This window comes from Lissotriton helveticus, chromosome 2_1 (assembly GCF_964261635.1).
Source record: "Lissotriton helveticus chromosome 2_1, aLisHel1.1, whole genome shotgun sequence".
In the NCBI taxonomy this organism is placed as follows: domain Eukaryota; kingdom Metazoa; phylum Chordata; class Amphibia; order Caudata; family Salamandridae; genus Lissotriton; species Lissotriton helveticus.
The window spans coordinates 91,852,118-91,871,842 of NC_136059.1; the positions used below are offsets into that span (position 1 = coordinate 91,852,118).

General features: G+C 47.6%; 1 protein-coding gene across 3 annotated transcripts in view; it reads right to left on the reverse strand.

Annotated features, from left to right (window-relative positions):
- The window catches only part of LOC144817741 (uncharacterized), a 344,338-nt gene that overhangs the window by 31,712 nt on the left and 292,901 nt on the right, over positions 1 to 19,725 (reverse strand). For all 3 annotated transcript variants that reach the window (XM_078674520.1, XM_078674518.1, XM_078674519.1), the window contains exon 5: positions 1,181 to 1,233. In XM_078674520.1, coding sequence (XP_078530646.1) covers positions 1,181 to 1,233 — 53 coding nt within the window. The remainder of the gene's footprint in view (positions 1 to 1,180; positions 1,234 to 19,725) is intronic.

Below are 19,725 nucleotides of genomic sequence, written 5' to 3' on the forward strand. Positions count from 1 at the left end.
CATCGTATTGACCCAATAAGAATATTGGAGTTTTTGGATACACTTGTTGACAGTTTGAGCCGCTAACGTCACGATCCAAGAATACAACGTATGCAAATCCAATCAATAGGATAATTGTTGGAAGCGTTCTAGTGCAGATATCATCACGGTATGGATTGATGCTTCGCATTTTTTAAGTATTGACACATCTCTACATTTGGGACGACAAGTGAACCACTCAATGAGTTTGAGCGTTGTGGAATTTGCCCTGAGGAAGCCCCTTGCGGGGCAAAACGCATGGCTGTTTTGAAACATCACTTTACATTCTGTGTGACGAAAAGAAACGATTAAAGAATCAACACTGTGAAATCAAGGAAGAATCTGGATCTGATTGATGTGGTGTGCATTTATGCACAAAAAAATTGTTTTGTTGCCTCTCTGTGCTTTTTGTATTGTTCAATAACGGTAGGGTCCCTGGGCAGTGGACTGATGAGGTGGGCAACACTAATTTGAACATACTTACGAATGTATGTAAAGCTAGGTGGTGCGGCTCCTAAATATCCCTTACTGACGCTTTTTTCTTGTTGAGTTTAACAAGAACAGGTAGGCTGCAAAAAATAGTTCAGTAAATGGCAAAGGAGGGGGGGGGGGGACACAGCTGGCCAGGAACAGTTGCAAAAAAAGAGCAAACATGCCCTAGGAGCAGGCAAGTCAGATTTATCGTTCATTTCTCTTCTACGGAGCATCTTTTGATTATGAACACCAGAACGCTGAGTAAAGGCAAAACATAGTGTTTGGCTTCACCTAATGATGTTGCCAGGATACCTACATCACGAAGAAATAAGTCATGTCCACTTTTTGATTATTAAAATACATAGATATAACAACAGTGCGGGCCTGGGCCAAAGAGCCACAGGTGCCCTGCCAGAGAGGCAGAAACGAAACCCATCAAGACCGAAGCAGCAATTCCCAGCAATCAACATTCATGGTTAGCCAGTTAGCCTTTGCTTTCTGATATGCAGGTGAACGCAGACTTTTTTTTCCACTGTCAACCTTTTGCTAAAATAGAATTCATTCTGTAACATTATTGGAACATAAAGTGCAAGAAAAGGAAAAGGGGATGACTTTTACATTTACTTGGAAATTTTCCAGATTTCACAGTATTAATGGCTATTAAGATAAAAGCATCAGTGTTACTCACCTGTTGGTAATTTCAATACAGCTTGTTTACGAATTACTGCAAGCGCTTCAAGCCTAAAAAAAAAGAGTTAAACAGAAAAATGAGTGCAACATTAAAAAGCGACCAAAACTTAAATAGTATAGTGATGACGAGTATGAAGATCAGCTGATATACTTGAGAATGGGGGTTGCAATCCAAACGTTGAAACTTTTTGTTGTTTGTGAGCATAACAGTTAAAATGCATAGTTTTATGGCAATATACATATTGCAATTATAGTATATAATATTTTTGTCATTATCTAATTTTTTAATGGATTAATTTTTCTGGCTCCCCTCATCAATTAGGATATCTGTCATTTTGCGATTGTTTTAAAAAATAAATTGCACTCGTGACACAATTACAATAAAGAACTGTTCTTTTTGCATTAGAAGAAAAAAAATACTTGCCTGTAACTCTAGTTCTCCAGTATTGGTATCTTCCATAAAATCAAAAGCTTGAATCATCCCAGTCATTGAGCTGGGAGTATCACCGTAGTTAAAGAAGTGAATACCAATGCTAAACATAGCCAGGAAGACTTTAAACAGGAGTACATCCTGCCCTGATCTCCCTGTGCTGCTGCATCACTCCTGTGTTCTTGCTTTTTCCCCGCTTTTAGAGTGCCTTCTCCTTGCTTTTCCTCCGTTTTCACTGCTTTCTCCTTGCTTTTCCCCTGTCTTTTTGAGTGCCTTGTACTTGCTTTCCCTTCATTTTCATTGCTTTCTCCTTGTTTTTTCGCCGTTGCTTTTCTCTAATTTGCGCTGCGCTCTCCATGTTTTTTCCCCTGTTTTTGGAGTGCCTTCTTCTTTCTCCTCGTTTTCACTGCTTTCCCCATGTTTTTTCGCCTTTTTTTAGAGCTTTTCCTTGCTTTTCTCTCAATTTTCAATGCTTTCGCCTTGCTTTCCCCCCGTTTATGAGTGTCTTCTCCTTGCTTTCCCATTGTTTCATTGCTTTCTGCTTGTTTTCCCCCCCATTTTTGGAGTGCCTTCTCCTTACATTAAGCAACTCCTCCAGCTCCTTGAGCCTCTCAAGGGTGATTTTCTGTGCTTTATAAGCCCTCAACTGATCAGTAACCTATTCAAAAGACGCAAACGTCAGCCAATCAGATGAGAGCACAGGGAAACCCACTATCCTCAGAGACCACCATATCTTGGATTTCATAGCATAAGTGGGGAAGAAAGAAGGTTTTTGACAAGTGAGCCAGGTGTGTTATATGTGAATCTACAAAAGGTACCAACACAGGGAAACTACAGTTACACCAAACTTTTTTTCTGCTCCAGCATTGGATCTTTCATAGGTTCACACGCTTGACTGTACTACGAATGAGTCAATACATATACATTTTGTTGTGGATGGTGGATAATAAAGAAAAATGGTTCATCTTAGAAAAGATCAGGCAAAACAGCTTGCCTCACCGCTACATCTTTTCCTTTCTTCAATTTCAGACAGGTGTACTGCGTACATTTTTGTCTATTTTTCCAAGTCGCTGCTGTGCTAAGGGCACTCCAGTGAACAAGACAATGGCTGTGGACACAACTCTAGTAGACTGTACTATAACGACTCTCTGGATAGGCTGGCTTCCTTTGTTGATACAAAATTCAAGGGCTGCAGACACAATGCACTATTTTTTGTTTTGAGAGGGATTGTACTTTTCAGGATGGACCGTAAGCCATTAACAGTTGATCTGATTTTCCAAAATATTTGGTCTTTATATTGTAAATTTGAGACACCTTACATCAAGCACACAAAGAGCTCCCTGCTACGTTACTTGGATTTTGAAAAAGTTTTTAGTTCAACGGTTTCATTTAGATGAAAATCCGATGGCACTTTTAGAATAAAGTGAGAGTTTGTTCTCAGAACAACTTTGTTATGGAACAGCATACATGGCTCTTTAATCCTAAAGGATTAAGTTGTGTTCACCCTTCCAGCAGAAGTTAGCGCAAATAGTAGAACCATCTTCAAAGAAAGGTATCTTAATTGTATTTAAGGAATTGGATCACATTTCGATTTCCATAAACTTCATTTGCTATTCAACAATATCCGGGTAGAATAATCACAAATTTCCTCACTGACAGATGGTTACAGGGTGATCACCTTAGGTCCGTATACGAAGGGTGTAGGCTACCCATAGAGGTATGATTGAGAGTATATTTTCACAATGTATCTGGGTATTAACAGTCTTATCTAAGTCAGATATATGCTTTACACTGTCTAGAGTGTGTCTAACCTAACAAGTAGCTTACTTTGGGAGTCAAGGATGCATTTGGTCGGAGAAGGAGGAGAGGGGTGGGTGAGGTGCCTGGCATGCACAGCAAAAAACTAGTGTATATAAATCAAGCGTCTAGCATTTGGGAGTTTTCCACCATGCTCCCCATATTTGTCATATTATCTGGGGCAACGTCCCTATAAACCTCCTTATCCGAAAGAGAGCAGCAATCTAGTTACGGTCGCCACTCCTGAAGAGATGGTGCCTCTCAAGACCTCCAACTGAGGGCTATTGCACTCTGGGCTATCACACAGCTCAGACACAGGCAAGATAGGCTTCTTCTAGAACCTCGCTACTCCTCGAGCAAGCCTAGGAGAGCCATTTTGGGTGGAAGGTCCGGGGGTTACTGCTGCCAGTGAGCACTCAATAAGGGGCCAGTCATTTTGAATAACCAGGCATTCCCAGTTATATGAAAGAATGTGCCTACTGCTTTTAAAAAGTGAGTACATGTAGATCCATGTCTAATGCCCACTCCCCAGAGCATGGCAAGAGTGTAATAGAGCCTATGGAAGCAACTGGACAGAATCAGTTGAAGAGGAGCTGAATTCCTAAGGCCATTCTGGCTTCTCTCCATTCATCATCATCCAAAGCTCCCAAATCATCCTGCCACTTGACTCGGCGTTCACTATGAGGGAGCGGTAAATTCAATATACCTCAGCTGCCCGTGGGCTCAAACTTCAGTCTGGCCACTAGCGGGTTGAACTTCGATAAATCCACCAGGAGTCTTCAAATGGGCCTCTAGCATATGTCTCAGCTGGAATGTAAAATAATTAGACTTATGAAATGAGAATTCATCTTTAACCTTCTCCAAGGTTATTATCTAGGCATTTGATTGAGCAAGAAAGCCAGACTCGAGGTTTTTGCTTGGGATTTTGGTACCACCCAATATGCTGTGTCATGCCCATAATGTTTTTGTGACCTCAGGCAGTGATGCCTGGATTTTGGAGCTGTAGTGAAAGTTGGCTAGTCCCCTTCTCCATGAACAAGGATGGGTCTAATTGATGAGTTAGGCAATCCCTGTTCCCAAATAGGCAATTGTTACTCACAATTAGTTGTGCTTCCATATAATAAAACTAAATGACTGTGGCGCCCAGGCCACCTTCCTAATGTCGTTAAGGTGCATTTGACAAGTAATACCCTGATTGCTTGTCTGCCGACAGGAAGTTTCAGAATGAGGCACGAATTCTGTGTAAAAACTGAGTCTGCTCCTTCAATAGGAAATGCTGTAGGGTGTATAATAACCGAGGGAGTACACTGCTTAGGATGGACACTGGGAGAGCAACCACCTTTTCAGGTCTTGGTCGTTTTTTCCAACAAAGTGGGTATGTTAGCATTCCAGCATAAATGTGGGGACAGGATAATATATATACGTAAGTATTTGAATTTATCTCTGTGAACTCATAGCTGGGAGGGCTATACCAGACAGCCCACTTCCCCTCTGATTGGGACCAATTTTGATTTTTCCAATCTGCAGTGACACCAGAAGCTGAGCTGTTTGTTTTAAGGCATTTTGCAATTTTGCAATTCATTCAGTCGCACGAATAGGACATTGTCCACCTAGAGGGATGCAGTCTTCTGTCAGATTCCTTCACTGTGAACCTTGCACCAGTGAGTCTCCTGCTCGATGTCCAACGCCAACAGTAAATGTGAAAGAGGACAGTCCCTCTCAGGTGCCCTACTGGATGAGAAAGGGGTCAGGCATTGGTCCATTAGCCCTCACTCTGTCCCAGAGATTCCTGACACAGGCCAAAAACCAAGGACTAAAGTTAATTTCAGTCATGATTTGAAATAGGAATCCCCAGTTGCCCAAGTTGAATGCCTTGAAAGTCATGGAGAACTAACGCGAGTGGGCCGTTGTGCTCCTGATCTCTAGCTAAGCTTGAAGCAATGTCTAATACCATGACCGGGACTACAGCCATTCGGATCTCTGTGAATTAGAGTCCTTATTACCTTAGCCATTATGCCTACACAAACTTTCACTAGGATATTGGTCTCAATGTTTTTGAGTGCAGGGATAACTGCCAGTAATGACCCTGCCTCTTACCACCGTGTTAACTGACTTTAGACTGATGATTTCACTGAGCTTTCATTGAATACAATAATACCCTCCTATTTTGTCTCAGGGATGCTGCTAATTTCTTGTCTAAGAGCCACCATGGCCTCGAGCACTAGGCGCTCTGTGGTAGATCATCTCGGCAATATAGGTGGAGCAGAACTAGGGAGTGCTTAGAGATCCCTCTACAAATTCCTATGCACCCCATCAATTCCCTTGTGCCCGCTGCCAGGAAAAAAAGAAGGTGATCAGTGGGTTAGAACGCTTGATGTACATTAGAAAAGAAGAATAAGACACTGTCTTCACTATGCCAGAGGCACCAGACCCTCTACAGCCCAGAAGGCCACTCACCCCACTGTTAGGGAAAACTGTATGTGGCGGTCAATGGGGGAGCCAAGTGTTCTGTCATGAGTTCATAACTGTCTTGAAGAACAAAAGTTACTTACCTTTGGTAACGCCTTATCTAGTAGACAATATCTAGCTGTAGATTCCTTACTGTAGAATATTTCCTGGGCGCCAGACTAGATATGGACTTTTTTTTAACACTACCCAAGTGCCAGTAGGTGGCATTGTTCTTCTCCACCTCTGCGTCGTTCACTCCAGAAATTACGTGCAGGGTGCCTATATAGGCGTCACAGTTACGTTCGCGATTTTCCACACCAGCAGTTTGGAGTCACAATCAGAACTGACAAATGGTGTGAAATACTAAGGAAGCAAATACAAGGAGATGATGGACGGAGCACTGAAACGTTTCAGACACTTACCCCCAGTCACAGATCTGGGTTATATCCATCATCATTCTTTAGCTCACTTTGCCACCTTAGTTCATACCCAGCTATGTGCAAATCAGTCTTGACCCTGTGCCTTCTTAATGAAGCGATCCATTAATCTGACCAAGGCATAGTTAAGGGTAGTGTTCAAGGGGTCAAGGCAAGCCATGACCGCTCCTCTGCAAGATCTTATATCCTTTGCAATCCAACCCCCTCATAACAGGGCTCTTCTGTCTTCTAGGATATTGGGACACAAGCATATCACGTGTATTATGTCTTCCCTGTGTTGGCCGAAGAGCCAACTCGTATCCTGAGCACAGTCTCTTTTCCATTTTGGGAGGTGACAGTTCAGGCTTAAGACCTGGAGCTTAGTACATTTGCTAAAAGTGATTGTTAGGTAGCTCTGGGGCTTCATCTGTGGATAAGTGCGTTGAGTCATCCAACCATTGTTCCGTACGGAGAGGCTGGCCCTGTCTTCTAATGAGGAAAGTCGGTTCCCACTGATTTTTGCTAAACTCTTGAATTCATGTTGGCTTATTTGTAAATCCCAAAGGTTGCTCAAGCCTAGAGAACTGAGGCCGTGGGACAAGTAATAATGCCCCGCCGACCATCAACTTGTGTTCAACTGAATCCATAAGTAGTGGGCCAGGCTGCCTTCCTTGGACGCCCTAAGCTTGTGGCAGCTTCTTAGGAAGGCCGCCATGCGGGCCAGTGCCTGTCTGCGGATGCCGAATTCCAGTCTGATTTGCGCTGGTGACATGCAAGGAGGAAGCTGGAAGATCGTTCTGTAAATTTTAGCGACTATTTTGTCTAATTGCCCGTTGTTCCTTCGTTTTTGAACCTCGCACCAATATGTTAGGCTTGCAATGACCTTTGCCTGGGCCACCTGAAGGATAGGAGTGAATGTTGGACTGTTTAGTCTTTTGTAGATGGATTTAAGTGCAAAAGACAGCGCACTACCTTTCTTTTTTAGTTTTGCCAGCTAATTCAATTACCTGCTTTTGTTGTTAAAGAGGACGCCTAGGTACTTATGACATCTGGTTGCTTCAATTCTTTCCTGATGTAAGAACCATACCGGATTTTTTGTCCCAGATGTGTGGCTGCAAGTATTTTGGTTTTCTTTTTGTTTAACTGTAGCCCATTCCTGTTGGCATGTATGGCGGTCGCATCCAGGAGACGCTGTAGGGCAATCTTTGTATGGCTAAGAAGAACCAGATCGTCGGCGTAGAGTAGGTTGGATAAACGAAGGCTACCCAATTTGGGTGGATGCGAATTAACTAAGTCAAGAACTGCAGAGAAGGCTGATGGTAATAGATTAAAAAGCGTAGGAGCAAGGACACAGCCTTGCTTGAGGCCTTGCGTTGTTGCTATGGGTCGTGACAGTCCTGAACCGTCCCCAATCTTAATCCTGACCCATGTGTCGGTGCAAAAGCTGCAAAGCCCTAAGTAGGCTGTTTGGAATATTCAGCAAGGAAAGTTTCTACCCCAGCTTCCTTCTATTGACTCTGTCAAAGGCAATTTTGTAGGGATTCGGCCTGGTCGATCAAGAGGGAGAGTGTAACGCGATCAACTGTTGTTCCAGTGTTATTTGTGAATCCAGTCTGGTTTGTTGGAATAATTGAGTTTGACTCAGCCCATGATCGTAGGGAGTCCAGCAATATACCTGCGAAGTACTTTGCTTTGTTGTCAATTAAGGCGATCAAGCAGTAGTTCCCTGGATATTTTTTTATCGCCGCCTTTGAAGATCGGAGCGAGAATCGATCCCCATGAGGCCGGGATGGTGCTCACAGAATTGCTGGCCCTTATGTTGAATAGAAGTTTGGCCCCGAGTAAGTTCCAGGTGTTCCTTCGATATACACGTCTGGCCGCCTTCAGTTGTCTACGGGCCTCTCTTAAATCCATTGCTAACCGGGCCGCTAGACTTTACGAGAACATAGTCCAATTAACAATTGGCTCTCCCTCTGTCCCAAAGGTGTTCACAAGTATTTGCTTAGCTTCTATCGCCAAAGACTGGAGATTGTTGGCTGAACACTTAATGCATTTTAAATTGATTTTTTTTTCAAAACAAATTTTATTGGGTTAAAACACAATAAGTCATCATATAAGTAAGTGACATATCAGTCATAAGCGTCTGCATTCCACAAGGTAGGCACTTAGTTAAGCAAATTTTCCATCAGAAGAGCATTTTCTCATTTGCATACAGTTCCTTGCAGCAGTGTCAGTGCAATCCAGGGGTGGATGCTGGAACAAAGCCCCTGAATAATAACCCCCCTCCCCCCACCCCCAACCAGCCTCAAACCTCCCCAACCATTCCCCCCTCTTCATCCTCCCTCAATACACACCACCCCCCCCTAGGCGTGTCGTAGTGTGTCTTCGTTGGAATGCAAATGGGCCTATAACACTGAGCGTACCTAGCAATCGGACCAATGGATACAATGTGGTAGGAAACGTCTCACTTTACAGGAAGGGGCAGCAGCTTGCCATCCGGACAAGGTGAGGTTCCTGAGAGCACCTTGATATATTATAGTGGGCGTGCCTCGGGGCTATTTGCTGGGGCCTCACCATCCTCATCCGCATAGAGTGTAAGTTCCATGACCAGTCTTCCCCAGGCTCTCGCCCTCTAGCGCCTGTTCACTACCCGTTCTGTGTGCAATTTGTAGCCAGACAGCCCCTATGCAGTTAGCCCACTTACTAAAGTAAATTTTCCATTTATCTAAACTGGGACCCTTTCTCACTTTCCACTGGGAGGTTATGGTTCTCTTAGCTAGGAGGAAACCCAGGTCTATACATTTACTGGTGATTTTGTTCTTTGAAGTGTGGGGAAACCAATGGAGGATATAAGTGCCATGGAGGGCTGTAGGTCCCTCTCGGTGACATCCCTCAGCACTGCCGTCACCCTCTGCCAAAAAAAGTCAAGAGACGGGCAAGCCCACAACATATGTTTGAAATCAGCGTCATCCATTGCGCATCTTGGGCAGGACGCTGACTGGGTTGGGAAGTATTTATGTAAACAGACTGGTGTTAGGTATGCCCTGTGTAGGATGTGAAAATGCACCAACTGGAACCGGGCATTTCGCGTGCTTTTCCAGGCCCTCTCCACTATCCCATTCCATGTCGTGTCTGGTATGTCCTTCCCTATATCAGTTTCCCACTTCGTCTTTAGAGCCGTCAATGGGGTTAGGGCTTCTTGGGTCATGCGCCTGTATAAACATGTTACCGCCTTGATGGTGCCCGCAGCAACCACGACATATTGGCAAATCATAGAGGTAGGTAGTTCCGTCAGGCCCACTTTCCAGTGTTTTTGAACCGCCATCGTGAGCGCAGCATGTAATAAAAAGTCACCCCCTGGTAGTTCAAAACGCTCCCGGAGGACATCAAACGGTATTAGGGCACCGTCCTCATAGAGGTCACCTATTGTCGATAAACCCTGTTGTTCCCAGGTCTCCAACCTCTGCCAGGTTCCTCCATGCGGTAGAGCCCTGCACATCTTCAGTAGGATATCAGGGGTGTAAGGGGTCGCTATAGCACCTCTTCGCAAATACCTATTCCAGCATTTTCGGGCTGTGGCAAATTGCCGAGTAAGGTGCAGGTCTCCGATCGGGAGGCGCAAAACTATGCGAGATAACACCAACAAGGGACCTGTCAGTTCACCTGAGTCTTCCTCCCCCCTGGTGGCCCTTGCTACCCACTGTGTGAGCCATTGGAGTTGGGCTGCTATGTAATATGGCTCATAGTCTAGGACCGCTAGTCCCCCCTCCGCTCGGGGCCTCATGAGCACTCAGAGCGCCACTCTGCCCCTGCCCGTACCCCACAGAAAAGAACTGATCATCGCCCTAAGCCTCTTAAAATAGCCAGCCGGGATCCAGATCGGGAGGGCCCTAAAGAAGTATAGTAACCTCGGAAGGGTCACCATTTTGAGTAGTGCCACATGTCCCGCTACTGACAAGGGTAGGGTGCTCCAGAAATCAAAGTCAGCTCTGGTTCCCCTGATTGCCTTCCCCACATTCCCTTCAAGGATATCTTCCTGCTCGCGGTAGATCACCGTGCCCAAGTAGGGAAGACGTCTCCCCTCCCAGGTCACCCCATCAGTGTTCTGAGGGCAAGTTCTGCCTCCCCGCGTCGGGAAGAGGCACGACTTCGTCCAGTTGACTTTTAACCCCGCCACCGCGCTTAGGGCTCGCAACAGAGACTTTGCTCCTTGCAGAGCCTCGCCTGTATCTGCCAGAAACATTAAGAGGTCATCCGCATAAAGTGCGATATGGTGGATCTGTCCATACACATCCAGTCCCTGGTATGCCCGCCCCAATCGCACATGCGCCGCCAGGGGCTCCACCGCCATAGCGAACAATAATGGGGAGAGGAGACACCCCTGTCTGGTGCCCCTTCCCACCTTACATGCCTAGAGATCACCCCCCCGTTCTAACTCTGGCCGTGGAATCTGCGTATAGCAAAGCCGTCCATAGCACAAAGTCAGGACCGAGGCCCATTCGCCGCATTGCATGAAATAAGTACTCCCACTCTAAACTGTCGAAGGCTTTTTCGATGTCGACAGCAAATACCGCTGCAGTATCCACCTCATAGGAATCAGCCTCCAAAATGTGCAGGAGCCTTCGTATATTAAGCGCTGTGTTGCGAGCAGGGATGAACCCAGACTGATCAGCATGTATCAGTGTGGTCATGTGGGGAAGCAGCCGGGTTGCCAGTACTTTGCTCAGAATTTTGTAATCCAAGTTGAGCATGGATAGCGGGCGGTAAGCCGTTCTATCCCAAGGTTGTTTGCCCGGTGTTAATAAAGGAATAATGATCGCCTCCCTGGTGGAGTCCGGCAACCTACCTATCTTCTTGGCTTCATTATATAGGCATGCGAGGCGAGGGGCAAGGAGGTCGATGTAAGTGAGATAGAATTCTACTGGGAGGCCATCCGAACCCGGTGTTTTATTATGGGCCATACTTTTGATGGCTGGCTGCACTTCTCGCACCTCAATGTTGCGCCCCAACAGTTTCGCATCTTCGTCCTCCAATTCCGGCAAGTTCAGTCCCTCCGTAAATCTCTGGAAATCTTCTTCAGACGGGAGCACACGGCTACGGTAAAGCTCTGTGTAGTAGTCAAAAAACAGCTCATTTATCCCTTGTTGATCAAAGCGGGCCACTCCCATCTGGTCCCTCATCTCCAGTATGACTGAACCGCGACGAGCCGGATTAGCCAGCCAGGCCAAAAGGGCCCCCGATTTATCTCGCTCTGAGTGCGCCCGTGTGAGATAGGCCTTATAATCAAAGCAGCGCAGACATTCTACATTCGCTGCAACTGCTTCTTTTGCTTCTAATAATTCATCCTGCTTAACCGGATTTTCAGGGCGCTCCTTCTCTAGGACGCGCAAGCGATCAACATCCCTTTGAATGTCTTGCAAGAGGGCCTTCCGAGTCCGAGCCACCGCCGAAATACATCTCCCACGAACGACCGTTTTACAGGCGTCCCATTCAACAGTCACAGTCCCCGCAGTCCCCTCATTAAACTGAAAATAGTCTTCAATGGCCGTGGCTATAGTAGTAAGGAAGACTTGATCTTCAAGCGCTTCCGGACGCAATCTCCGAATAGGGATTCTAGGTCGCGGCCGCGACCATCTCAACTGGGCCAGCAACGGATTATGGTCAGAGATAGTTCTAGTGAGATATTCGCTATTGTAAATCTCTCCGTGCACATCTGGGGAGGACAGAAATGCGTCTAAACGGACATGCAATTCGTGTAGGGTGGAGAAAAAGGAGTAATCCTTAACCAATGGGTGCTGGACCCGCCAAGTGTCTATTAAACCCCAAGTCTGCTGCCAGGTATAACGCGCCACTGCAAGTTTGTGTGCGGGTGCATTCGGAAGGGAGGGGTGAGAGCGATCTAGGTCAATATCCGTAATACAATTAAAATTGCCCCCAAGTAACAGTGGCCCTGCAAGGACTGTCGCTAGTTTGTGTGATAGAATAGAGAAAAAGGCGGGTTGGTCCACGTTAGGTGCATACAGACATCCCAGTGTTAAGTCTCTACCAGCTAGTTTCCCCTGGATCTCCACATATCTGCCCTCTGGGTCAATCAATTGTGATGTGCATTGGAAGGGAACCCCAGCTCTTACCCAAATTAAACCCCCCCTCACATACGCAGAGTATGTAGTGTAATAGACTTGACCCCTCCAGCGGTGTTGAAAAGCTTTCCCTTCTTTCGCAATGAGGTGCGTTTCCTGAAGGAAGGCGATGTGTATACCTCTACGGGTTAAAAATGAGTGTATCTTGTGGCGCCTATTCATAGTATGCATACCCCGTACATTCCATGTGAGACATGTATATCCTAATGCGGGTCCCATTGCTTACAATGACAAAGACAATGTTCCATTACTTCCACTTCCACGACACGCCCGGGTCCCCCGAACCAAACCCCATGATTAAAACATCCCCAACCCCCTCTCCCCAGGACAGGCACCCAACGCGGCCTCCCCATCCAAACAAAGAAATGCGCTAACAAAATCTACTCAGTTTAGGCTTCTTGGCACGTCAACTCGATGATTCCAGATATCCTCCCAACCCCCTCCCCCTCTCCCATAGTTCAATATCTCTGTCCAGACCCCCACCATGATTCCTGCGATGCACCCAAGCAGCCCGCCCCCATACAGGTAAAAAGGTCCCAAGGCCCAGTAGGTAGCGCAGATACCTCGTGAAGTCAGTCACACTGTTCATGCTGCTCTTTCAGCCAAATACCGCATCCGCTGTTTGCGGGGTAACCTCCGGCAGATCGGCCTCCGAGAGTCCGTGGATGCTGCTGGAACTGGGGCTCTCCTCTCCACTCTTCGTGCGCTCCGAATTGTTACTGGCTGGACTAAGATCTCCGTGGCTGATGGCCACCACCGCCAAAAACCGCCTTGTCTTGTTGCCAATTCGTGGGAGAGATGGGCCGTTGCATCGGCAGTGTGGCAGGGGAGCGAGTGAGAGGCGAGGTCGCAGGTGGTGAGCGCGCGCCAGGCTCCCCCCCCCCCGGGTCTCCAGCCAGTCCCAGGCGGCCTGCAGCGTGAGGAAAAAGTGTGTACCTCCGTCAGCTGATACTCGTAGCCGGGCTGGGAACAGCATTGCGTAAGGAAGATGTAGTTGTCTCAATTTCCGCTTCACTGTTAAGAAAGAGGCTCTTTGGCGCTGCACTTCTCTGATGTAGTCTGGGAAAATCATTACTTTACTGTTTCCAATTCGCAAATTTTGCAGATCCCTGGCTTTCTGCAGGATATAGTCCCAGTCACGGTAATGTAGAAGTCTCACCACCATCGGGCGCGGTGGGGCCCCGGAACTCTGTGCACGCGCTCCAGTGCATAGAATGGGGAGAGGCCCTCCGGCACCACCTCTGCTTTTATCAATGTCTCCAAAAATTGTCCAGCATCGGATCCCTCCTCTCGCTCGGGGACTCCCACTATCTGGAGATTATTGCGTCTGGAGCGCCCTTCGCTGTCTTCTGCTCTTACCTCCAATACGTGGACCTTCTGCACCACCTCGTTCAGCGTCTTCTGTAATGCAGCGACCGTGTCCGGGATATCTTTCATGGTTGTCTCGTTAGACGCCACTCGCTCCCTGAGTTTCCGGTGGTCATCCTTTAGCAGGGAAAGGTCGGAACCGATGGAGTCCATTCTCTTCTCCAAAGCCTCCCTCGAGGCCACGATGGCCTGCATGATGTCGCCCAAGGAGGGGTCCCACGGCTGCGTGGATACCCTACTCCCAGATGCAGATTCCCCGTCTTCCATGTTGGGGCCCGGGTCATCGAGCTGCAGTACGTCAAATCCCTTCTTCTTAGTCACTCTGCCCATTCTGAGGATGGTAGTAGTTGCCCAGCCTCACAGAGTCCCCGCCCTCACTTCTCCTCAGGTAGGGAACCTGGGACCTCTCTTCAATCCCAGACAGACCTGCACGGGGCATTCTACCGGGTTCTCTCTCCCAGCAGTCAGAGCGAGCAATCTGGGAGCATATCAGCAATAATAGGTCGCAAAATATTAAATTTCCCGAAGTATCTGTGTCCCTCTGCTCCGAACCCATGTCTGGTCATGACCCCCAGGAAGTGCCGGTTATATAGCCCTTGTGTCCGTCCTCAGACTCGGTCTCTCAAAGAGGTTTCCTACACCGCCGATCCAGAGCACCTCCTCGACCCAGCATCTCTGTACACCTCCTCTTCCCTCGGCCCCTAGAAGGTCACAGTGGGCCCCCCTCTGGACCAGTGTCCGCTCAATCAGGTCCCAGGGTTATGTTTTATATCGCCGGTCCGATCGGACTCCCAGGAGAAGCACACAGGCAGTGGGGAACCGCAAGGATCAGTAGCTGTCTCCCCTCTCCAGGCTCAGGATAGACACCAGCGCATCAGCAAAAATCAAGGGTTGCTGCTCCTCAGGGGATAATCTTCGATTTCCCCAGCTCCGACGAAATGGACGCCGAGACACAGCTCGGGCGCCGCCATCTTGAAGTCAGGCAAATCGCAACCTAGCCGCCCGTGAGGCCCAACTGATCAGATTTAATGTCTCCCCACCTTTGGCAGTCTCTGGGGTCTGTCTCCTTCCGCTTGGGTCCGGTCCCAAGCAGAACTCTCCTCGCGGTGATAGGTGAGTCTCAGTCAGGCGTTCCTTTCGCCACCGCCGGCCGCCATTTTGTGCTCCTATGTCGCGGGCCTCACCGAGCGTGGGGAAAAGTTCTCCTGCCCCGTTTGTGGCGCTCGTTATCGCTGTCCGCCCCTTCCGATGTGGGCACCAGGCTTTCCGACCTATGTTCCGGGGTTGGGGGCCTGGAATCTATGTCAGGATGAGTGCGGGAGAAGGGCAGCCGCGGAGGGGCTCCGGAGACCGCTGCCGCCTACATCGGCGTCCAAGCCACGCCCCCTTAATGCATTTTAAATTGATGGTAAAGATTTCAAAGTCTTGGTCGGCTGCCGTATCATGTTGCTGCAGCCTAATGTTGAGGGAGAGCTCTTTGGGACGATGATCACTGTCCATTTTCTTTCCAAAGCCAAAAGTGGAGACTTGGTTCAATAAAGGGCGGCTGACAAATGAGAAGTCAATCAGGGAAGCCCCAGTTTTGGTTAGAAATGAGAGATCAGGTGACTTGTCGGGGTGGAAGTGGCCATTGAGGGCTCTTGGACCAAGATGTTCCAGGTTGCCCTGGAGGGCTCGTGCCCTTGGGTCCGCTTTGCCCCACCCGGGGCGGTCCTGCTGTGGTATAGCCTAGTCGCCTTCCTGCGGCGGTGTTCTCGTTAAGATGAAGATCGGACATCAGCCACATATTGAAATCTCCTGAGACTAGAGTGTCTACATTAGGGTTTCCAGATCTCACGTTTAGTACAGTTGAAGTCAGCTCATCAGTTAGCGCTGACCTGGAGGCCGAATTTGGTTGAATGTAAACGTTCATCAAGATTAGGCTCCTTGACTGACCATTGAGGGTTCTAAAAGAGGTGCCTTTGGGTATTGCTTACGTAGTCCCAGGAGCAGATTGCACTGGTGGCCGATATGTAAATTGCTAGACCTCCCCTGCTGCGGCCAGGGGACTTTAGTTTGATTTCAAGGGTATCATGGATTTTTAACCCTTCTAGTAGGATATAGTACCCTGGTCGCACAATTTGTTTTCTAGGCAGTTTATGTTCCAGATTTGTTTGCTAGGCTGTTTATGTGCCCAATCTGGAGGAACTAGAATAACTTGAGCTTGGTCATTCCTAATCTTTTTGAGAACTGTGGGCAGGAGTGGTATAGGTGAAAAGGCATACAGGAGGCAGGAGCTCCGCTCGAGACAAAAAAAGAGTCGCCTTAGAAACAGCAGCATGCAAAACTGCTGACATTGCGCATTCTCAGTGGTGGGGAACAGATCTAGCCAAGGCTCTTCCAGCTCTTGAGAGAGACCTTGCACCACCTCCAGATGGAGATGCCACACATGATTCGCTAGGCATCTTTGGCCGAGTTTGTCGGCCCAGGCGTTCAGAGAGCTTGCCAGATGTTGAACCACCAGGGAAATGCCCAGGTGTTCCAGCCATGTCCAGAGATGCAGAGCTTCTTGACAAAGAGTCCACAACCCCACTCGCCCTATTTGTTGCAGTACCGCATGGTGGTGATGTTGCCCATAAACACCTGCACCAGCCTTACCTTGATCGAAGGAAGAAAACCTTCCAATGCCAAGCAAATCGCTTGAAGCACCAATAGGTTGATATGGGGCCCGGGCTCCACCGGAGACTAGATTCCTCTGATCTTCACCTCTCCCAGATGGCCACCCCATCCCATAAGTGACGCATCTGTCACTACAGTCAGCTAAGGTGAGGGAAGGGAGTGTGTCTGCCACTGGGGAAAAGAATCGCAATTTGTCAACCACTACTGCAGATTATTCGCAGTTCCCTCCGAGATTTGGACCATGTCGGAGAGATTCCCCTGATGCTGCACCCACTGGGATTTCAGGCCCCAATGAAGAGCCCGCATTTTCCAATGGGCCTGGGTTACAAGCTGGATGCCGGAGGCCAAACAACCTCAGGGTCATTCTCAATGAAATCCAGGACAGAGGCTGAACTATCGGTATCATAGCCTGAATATCCAGGACTTGCTACTCGGAATGATAGGCCCAAAACTGCACTGTGACCAGAACAGCTCTGATAAAAGGGAGCGTCGGAGAGGGAGTCAGGTATGACTTTGGCACACTTATAGTGAACCTCAGCAACTGCAGAAGGTCTGCCGTAGTCTAGAAATGTAAGATGACTGCCTGTGGGGTGCTGTGAGAAAGTGGCTCTATATGTACTGAACTAAAGTAAGGTGCAGTGTGTATAGGGGCCAACAATCCCAGAGGTATAACAGACTGACCTTACTCTCAAAAGTGGTAGCTTGGTCGAGCAGTAAGGCAGTACCAGAGGACAGTATAAAGCATTTGTTGTACACACTCAGTCAGCAAAAGCTTTCACACACTCAATGACTGAACTCCAGGCCAATTGTTTTTATATCAAAGATATAGTTCCTTTATTTTTAGAACCAACAGGGATCAAAATATACTGTTCTCAATATGAGAGGTCTCAGATGAGTACTTTTCAGAAAGGCAATAAACTTTGTAAACACAATAGGTACCGGGGTTGCAGTAGGCAACACAATTTTAAACACAATTTAGCATTGAGCTCAATGGGTTTTTCTATATAAATACAGCGGACTACTTTGTAGATTACTCTGGTAGTTCCAGGAAGGATCCTAGATTCAGTCCGGGGATCTAAGCTGAAAACAGTTTAGTAAAAACATTTTAGTTATTGCAGTGAATTTTAAGGAATATTAAGCTATTTCAAAAGTTCACACTTCGAAAATTTTCAATGAAAATCTGGCAATGTTATCCAATGGGAGGAAATTTAGGTTGCAGTTAAAGTAAGATTTCGTTACTTTTGTAATCCAGTACTGGGCTCCTATGTCCAGCACTGGGGTCTCAACTTAAAACAGGTAAGTAATTACATTTCAGAATTTGGTATGATTTTTAAAGCATATTTCAAGTTTTCAAAAGTAGACAGAAGAAATTTCACAGAGAAGCACACAATGGATTCCTATGGAGAAAATTCAAGTTACTAGTAAACCCGGCTAGGATTATTTTTGCGGTTTAGTACTGCGCTACAAGATGCAGAACTGGCTTCCCTCCTGATCACAGGCGAGTACTTCGGAATTCGGGATTCGGTTGATTTTATGGGAATATTTTAAGTTTTCAAAACTTCACACTTTGAAGATTTTTCAAGTCAAACGAGTCAATGTTATCCAATGGCAGTTAAGCGAGTTACCGGTCTCCAGCTGAGTAATCGACTGGTGAAGTTAGGGTTCTGGGAATACCAAAGGAGGGGGAGGAGGGCACGGGGAGAAGCAATAGAAGACATAAGAATTTATCTTAAACAGGCTTGTCTCCCTGCTTTGAACCAGTCAGGCATCGACAAACAAGTTGCTTACCTTCAGTAACGCCTTGTTTGGTAGAGACTCTGTCTTGGCGCAGATTCCCTACCTTAGAATTATCTACGGGAATCAGACTGGATCTTGAAATTCTTTAGCAGTACCCCTGTGCGCTGGTAGGTGGCGTTGTTCAGCTCCACAATGTCATTGTCTGCGAAAGAAGAGATTCGTGCAGTGCCACACGTCAGCACACTCACATCAGTCTATTTTCTTGACCTTTTCACACCAGAAGCACGGAGGCACTAAGAATGCTGAATACTGGGGATAAGATCAAACGAGGTATGGTTGGTCAGTTGATCCGGAGACACTCGCAAGATGTGGTATTATTACAGGAGACGCATCTTATGGGTAAGCGTTGTATGGCATTACACAAAGGGGGGGTTCAAACTGGTGGCCCATGCTGGCTTCACTACTGGGTCGGGAGGGGTGTGGATCCTGGTCAAGAACTCCTTTCCGCTAGCCATCCAGGCCACATGGGCCGATAATAGAGGTAGATACGTTGGGATTTCGGGGCTGTGGGAAGGAGGAACCGTATCTTTTTGGCCGGTATATGTCCCACCGGCCCTCCAGACGGACACCTTTCGAGATTTGTGTAGGATTTTTTTGACGCTACCTGTTGGGGTGTTGATAGTAGGGGGCGATTTTAATGCGGTGGTGAATGGCGAGGTGGACAGACACCCGGCCCGGGCTCTGTTGCCGTCCCGCAGGTGGTTGTCTGATTTTGTGGAGACTACTGGTCTGATTGATGGGTGGAGGATGAAAAACCCCAGCGAACTTCAGTACACGCACGCCTCAGTGGTGCAGAACTCCCTCTAGAGGATAGATTATGTACTAGTGCCGGCGTCACAGGCGGTTTGGGTCCAGGAAGTGCGGCACTTGGCTAGAGGAGTCTCTGAACATTCGTCGGTCTGGCTTGGTATGGAGTTTGGCGGGGGGGGATGTGGTTAGGATTGCCCCTATTAGCGCTTGGCATTTGCGGGACCCAGACACTAAGAAGGAGATTGTACGGATCGCCGACAGGTATTTTCAGGATAACGTGGGCACAGTAGACTCAAAATGGTCCCTGTGGGAAGCTTACAAAACGGTTATTAGAGGGGAATTGCTGTCGATCATTTTGGGGAAAAAGAGAACGAGTCGGGCTGAGATCGATGGGGTGGAGGCTGATTTACTGGCCTTGGAGAGGGAGATGTCGATGAATGCCACCCCGGAGGGAATGCACCGCCACCGCCTCCTCAGAGACGAGTACAGGAGTTTGGCTAGAGATAGGGCTAAGGTACAACACGCAGATACCCAGAGTAGGATTTATGAACACGGTGATAAGGCTGGGAAATTGATTGCATGGCTGGAGAAAGGGGAGTGGGCGTCACGATTAGTACCGATATTGCAGACTGCCGACTCGGGTAGAATAACTGATCCGCAACAAATAGTGGAAGAATTCGCAGGTTACTACAAGGCGGTGTATACAGCCGAATGTGGGTACACAGAGTCTGAAAGCGCA